The 6,214-nt window shown below is 38.0% G+C and overlaps 1 protein-coding gene across 5 annotated transcripts; it reads left to right on the forward strand.

Moving 5' to 3' along the window:
* The first annotated feature begins 136 nt into the window (after positions 1 to 136).
* Positions 137 to 5,783, forward strand: LOC107495775 (putative pentatricopeptide repeat-containing protein At4g17915). 5 transcript variants are annotated; one of them, XM_052263233.1, is made up of 4 exons: positions 137 to 582; positions 2,015 to 2,272; positions 2,981 to 3,802; positions 3,965 to 5,783. In XM_052263233.1, exon 4 carries the CDS (start codon positions 4,098 to 4,100, stop codon positions 5,469 to 5,471), a length of 1,374 nt encoding a protein of 457 aa, XP_052119193.1. In that variant the 5' UTR covers positions 137 to 582; positions 2,015 to 2,272; positions 2,981 to 3,802; positions 3,965 to 4,097; the 3' UTR covers positions 5,472 to 5,783. The 5 variants fall into 5 exon arrangements, with proteins under 5 accessions (XP_052119193.1, XP_015972424.1, XP_015972425.1 ...); XM_016116938.3 differs by having other exon boundaries at positions 3,006 to 3,802; XM_016116939.3 differs by having other exon boundaries at positions 3,607 to 3,802.
* The last annotated feature ends 431 nt before the right edge of the window (positions 5,784 to 6,214 follow it).

Here is a 6,214-nt window from a genome sequence, read left to right on the forward strand (position 1 = left end):
TCAAGAACCGCTGAACCGGCCGGTTACCGGCAGGTCGGACCGGACCGGAACCCGGCCGGTTTACTGAAAACGACGTCATTTCCTTCCTTGAAAGGGAAAAATCCACGCGTTATCCTTATCCCCAATTCCCCCCTTCTTCAAGTCCTTCCTTCAGGCAAAGAGCAAATTGCCCTAGCCTCCCCCAATGAAAGCAAACACTAGCCTCCACCAATAGTTGTCCCCGTCTGTCGGAGTGAGAGACTGCTGCCGCCGTCTGTCGCATTCAAGAACTTCCGTCTTCGTTCTCTCGGGCCTCTCGCCGGATCCTCCACGTCGGGTGCTCGCATCTCGCCGTTCTCCTCTGTGCTCGGCTGCTCGCGCCTCCCTTCGCCAGTGAGTGCTCGAGCTGTGCGTGTAGGTTGCTGCTCGTTGTCCGTGGTTGTCTCTGCTCGATTCTGCCTTCCAGTCTCACTCGAGTCTCGTCTCAGTCACTGGCATCTCGTGGTTCGTCTGTCTCGTCGCCGGCGGCAGAAGCAACTCGTGGGGGTGTCTCTTGCTTCGTCGCCTTCCGTGGGGTGGTCGCCGACTCGCCGTCAACCGTTGGTGAGTCCCTGCACCATCGCTTCCCTCTCTCTTTTTCAGATTTTTCTTCTCCCTGTATTTTTGCATGTTGCTGAATTGCTAATCAAATTTGCCTTGTTGCTAATCTAAATGTTGCTGTAAATTGGGACTTTACTTGGATTTGTTAAATTTGTTGCTGTAACTTGAATTTGTTGCTTCTCAGTCACAGAATCAGAACAGAATACTCAGTCAGTGCTTGGTTGATTGGGTTGAAAACTGTTGAATCTTTTCACTGTTCCTTCAGTACTTTTTGTTGTTGTTAATCATTGTGATGAGCTTTATTAAAATTGGGTTGAAAACTGTTGAATCTTTTTTCATTTTTCATTGTTCTTAACTTCTGTTCTTATTAAAAAATTTGTAATTGGTGATCTTTTGATTTATTATATGCTTCATGTTTTTAATTTCACTTTACTTCTAGGCTTTGAAATCAGTTTATGATAACTGTGATGTAATTATTTTGTTGGATAACTGATGTAATTATTGAGTTCAAGAGATTGAGTTTTTGATTTGCAAGGTGATTTTTGGTTGATTTTTTATTTAATTTGGTAATGGTGTTTATGATTGGGGTCATCTGGTTTTCATTCTTTTTGAATTTGGTAACAGTGGGATTACTTGTTGCTGTTTGTAATGTTTGTTGCTGAATGATGATTGTTCTTTCTTGCCTCTGTTTAGTAATGTTTATTGAAATTTTGTACTTTTTCAATGCATATTTGTATGTGTTATTAGTCAAAGTCATGTCAAGGCCATGCAAATTTATTCAATGTAGTTAAGCATTGCTTGCCTAGTCCAGTATGTATGCTCTCTGGTTCCCTAGAGTAAACATTTTGCGAATTCATGAATATTATAATGTTTCTTAGAGACAAATTCACAGGGGGAGCATTGTATAATCTCATGTTAACAACAGAGACAAAAACTCACCTCACTACACTATATAATCATGCATCTAAGCTCATATCTATTTCCAGTTAGTTTGTAGTTTTGTACTATACGTGATTTGTACATATCATTGTAAAAGAAAAAATAACACTGGTTACAATTGTTTGTTGAAAATGTGCAAACTTAAGTCATGAAAGTTGTTCGTATGATGTGAGATCTCAATGAATAAGTACCTTTGCATTGTATTCAATGATTATGTTGTCTGAATGACAGTATTGTATGAGACAAAAAATGGGATGTTATATTTTAGGATGTTTATTTATAATTTATTTATTATTTTATTTTAAAACGGTTTTTCCGGTTGAACCACGGTTAGACCGGTTGGACCAATAAATCAGTGAACCAGTAGCTAGAGCGTTGAGGGAGTGAGGGTAGTCTTCTTCTTCTCTGTTCTCTTTCTCTCTTCTGATTTTCTGAAAGTGAGATCTCAAATCTGAATCCCTAATGCGGTAATGCCTTCGCCCTTCCCATTTCACAGTTCAGCTTCACCAATCACCATTCTCATCGTTCATCAAGGTTCAGACTTCAGAGAGAAGGAGAGAACGCCATCACCCATCACGATCTCACCGGCGCACACGGCCACACGGCAGTGAGCTCCGTCGCGCAGTGAGCTCCGTCACCACTCGAGTCGGCGTTGCTGTATGTCTCCCACTCTCCCACTCTCCGTCACCATTCGACTCGGCGTTGAAGCCTGAAGGTTCCTTTCGAGCTTTGAGAGAAAGCCTTCGAGTTCCAGGTAATTGAAATTTTAGTTATGAACTTATTAATGTTCATTGAGTAGCTGTGATGAACTCTGAATACTGTGATACTGTGATACTTTGATGAACTCTGAAAACTGTGATGAACTCTGAATACTGTGAAGTGTGAATACTGTGATACTGTGATGAACTGAGTCTCTGATGCTGTGATGAAATCTGATATTGTGAACTCTGTTCATTGAGTAGCTCTTTGATTTTGTGACATGATGAACTCTGAATTCTGAAACTGTGAACTCTGATTTTGTGAACTCATTTTGTGAACTGAATTTTGATTTTGTGACATGATTTTGTGAACTCATTTTGTGAACTGAATTTTGATTTTGTGACATGATTTTGTGAACTCTAATTGGAGGGAGCTAAACTATACTGTGATTATTGATTAGTGATTACTGAAACTGAACTGTGATTCAACATGATGAACACCGAAACTGTATTGGATTGTGTTGTTATTGCTCTGTTGTGTCTGTTCTAAAATTGATTAGTAATTTTCTGAATGTGAAATCAATTGTTGTCGAAATTATTGCTAAAATGGGTTTGTTACTCTGTTGCTGCTATTTTTTAATTTATGAGTATACTGTTTTTGAATTTTTGTTGATAGATTTATTGACTTCAGAGTTTAGGGTAATTATTTGTTGCTGTGTTTTAATTTTAAACCAAATTGATGCTTTCAAAAAATTAACAAACAGCATATGTCCCATGTTATTGATTTAGAGCAAGGAAATCATGAAGATGATGCTATTGTTTGAGGTCTTGGGAGTGCTGTTGATGATGGTAGTATATTTCTCTTATGCGGAAGACAGTGGTTCAAGCCACTCTCATTTCTAATGTTTTCTACTTCATTCCTTAACTGCAAAATTTGGTTTCTGATGCTTTTTAATGCTAAATTTGATTGATTCTGTGGATATTTAGACACCCTTTTATTTATGATTCATGGAATTGAGAATTGGATTGTTTGGTATTGCTCTATCTATATACTTGTTCTGTCTTGGTGTCGAGTCGCACAAATATTCTCAATTACTTACAGCTGTGGTTTCCTTCTTGAATGGAATTTTATTTTTCTAAAAGAAATCATAGAGGATTAGGATTGTAGATTTTTTAATTGAGTGGTGAATGTAAAGCTGAAGATGATGATGACAAAAGTGCTTGGAAACATATATTTTAAGAGAGTTTAAAAAAATTTTTGAGTTTGTAAATTGATAAGATCATATAGTTTTAGTGTGTTTAATTGTTTATGTATATTTTATTTATTATTTCATTATAAAACGGTTTTTTCGGTTCAACCACGGTCGAACCGGTTGAACCTGAAAACCAGTGAACCAGTAGTCAGAACGGTTCGATGACCGGTTCGGTTTTCAGAACTTTGATCAAAATATTCAACCTGTTGTCGAGTGGCAATTAGCCTCCCTCGATTCACTCTCCCGCCTCCTCCCCCCTCTTCGGCCCTCTCTCTCACAAACCGACAAGCGGCCACTTCTGACTCCGTCGGCGCTGTCCCGGTAGTCATGCAGGTAGCGTATTGTTGTCTTCAATCAAATTCCTTGCCTCTCTCTTTTTTCGGATTATTGAATATTGATGACTTTGATATGTGCTAACATATTAGTGTAACGAGTTCATTTTGTTTAATTTCTTTGTTCATTGATCTATTTTATCATATTACTTCTGCACTGCAGATGCAAATTTTCCAGTGTACACGAATCCGTGTTTGGCGCTTTGTAGATGAACTCTTAAGTCTCTCAATTCTCGTATTGAAAATGGGAAGCTTATTATGATAAAATGATGTCCCTTTTTGGGTGCTGGTGAATTATGGTTGCGAGATTATCAACTAAGGTATTGAACATTTGCATAGCATCAATGTGCAAAGCCAAGCAAGTAGTGAAAGCTGAAGCTGTGATCATTGACGGCATAAGATTGGGCGTGCTCCCTGATGTGGTCACATACAACACTCTAATAGATGCGTATTGTCGTTTTGATTGCGTCGACACAGGCTATTCTGTTCTAAGTCGAATGAGGGAGGCAGGGATACCCCCTGATGTTATTTCTTACAATTCTTTGATCTCTGGGGCTGCCAGGAAATGCTTGTTGTCGAGTGCCTTGGACCTGTTCGACGAAATGCTTCGAGCAGATATACACCCTGATGCTTGGAGCTATAACATTTTGATTAATTGTTTGTTCAAGCTTGGGAAACCAGATGAGGCGAATCGTATTTTTATGGAGATGGCGCTTAGTGAGCTGCATCCTTGTTCGGCTACATATAACATCATGATTAATGGGCTGTGTAAGAATGGATATGTTAACAATGCTATTATGTTGTTCAGGAACTTGCAACGGCACGGATTCATTCCTGAGGTGTTGACATACAATACACTTATTAATGGACTAAGCAAGGCTCGACGAACGGGGACAGCTAGGAGGATTCTTAGGGAGTTTAAGGAAGCAGGTTATGAACCTAACTGTATTACCTACACAACGGTTATGAAGTGTTGCTTCCAGTGTAGGCAGTTTGACGAAGCATTAGAGATCTTGCATGAGATGAGGAGTAAAGGGTACACTTTCGATGGCTATGCATACTGCACAGTGATTGCTGCGCTGATAAAGATCGGGCGGATTGAAGAGGCAGATGAAATCGTCAGGCTGATGCATCATAGTGGTATTCAACCAGATTTAGTGTCTTATAATACATTGATAAATCTTTACTGCAGACAAGGAAGATTAGATGATGCCATGAAGTTACTTGGCGACATAGAGAAAGAAGGTCTGGAATGCGATCAATATACACACACGATTATAATTAATGGATTGTGCAATGCAGGCAACTTTTTAGGTGCAAAACAGCATTTGATTTATATGAACTCACTGGGGTTTGGTTACAATTTGGTTGCGCATAATTGTATTCTGCATGGATTGGGTAAAGCAGGTCATATTGATCACGCAATGAAATGGTTCGAATCGATGGAAGTTAAAGACTCTTTCACGTATACCATCATAGTGCACAACCTTTGTAGGGCTAGAAGGTTCCTTTGTGCCTCCAAGATCATGGTTTTGTCTCTAAATTCTGGGTTTCGGATCTTAAGGGCTACTCAGAGAGCTGTTATTGATGGTCTTTGTAGTATAGGGTATACAAATGAAGCCAGGAAACTCAAGCTTAAACTACGAGTGATTCGACTATTACATGATTAAATCGCACTTGATGTTTGAGTCTTCAGATATTACAATACTTTGCTGACACAAACAAAAGAATAAAGCTCTGAATCATGAGCCCCATTCTTGATCCATATATGTCATTCTGAGCCTCTGAGGGATACAATTATCATTTTTGCTGGGTTTTTTTTTTTGGTAATTGTAATTTACTAATTTATTTGATTGAGTAGGCTAACTGCAGTGTCTCCTCATTGTTGCTTCAAATTGTTTAATTATGTACATCAATTAAATAAAACTTTATAAAAACCAATTTAATTTTCATGTAGTGAAAAAATATCTACTACAACTTCATTGGTATGCTTTATTCACGAGATCAGAAAACTTCTGTTGAATTGTATTCCTATGCACAGAGGTGACTCGTGACTCATCACACATGATGCATCCTCTTATTGAATAATTCTCTATCCAGGAAAAAAGTAATTGAATCGAAATATAATTAAAAATCACTTGACCAAGGAAAATGGGTTAGAATCGTCTAATCTTGGATAGTATTTACTAAACTATAGTTTTCTTTTAATATATTAAAAAAAATGCCGTGAGAAGATGGGAGCTCAGTTGGATCAACGAAAGTGTCTGAGATCATCCCAAAAAAAGACAAGTTAGGACTCAAATAACTGAAATAAATTGAAATTTTATTATGTCAAATATATTGATTTCTTCCTTAATTTCTGTAAATTGTACATTTAAAATATATATTTAATTATATATATATATATATATAT

This window comes from Arachis duranensis, chromosome 6 (genome assembly GCF_000817695.3).
Source record: "Arachis duranensis cultivar V14167 chromosome 6, aradu.V14167.gnm2.J7QH, whole genome shotgun sequence".
In the NCBI taxonomy this organism is placed as follows: Eukaryota; Viridiplantae; Streptophyta; class Magnoliopsida; order Fabales; family Fabaceae; genus Arachis; species Arachis duranensis.

What these genes read in the sequence shown, in the direction of transcription:
- LOC107495775 (XM_052263233.1), top strand. Translation starts at nt 4,098, where the DNA reads ATGGTTGCGAGATTATCAACTAAGGTATTGAACATTTGCATAGCATCA.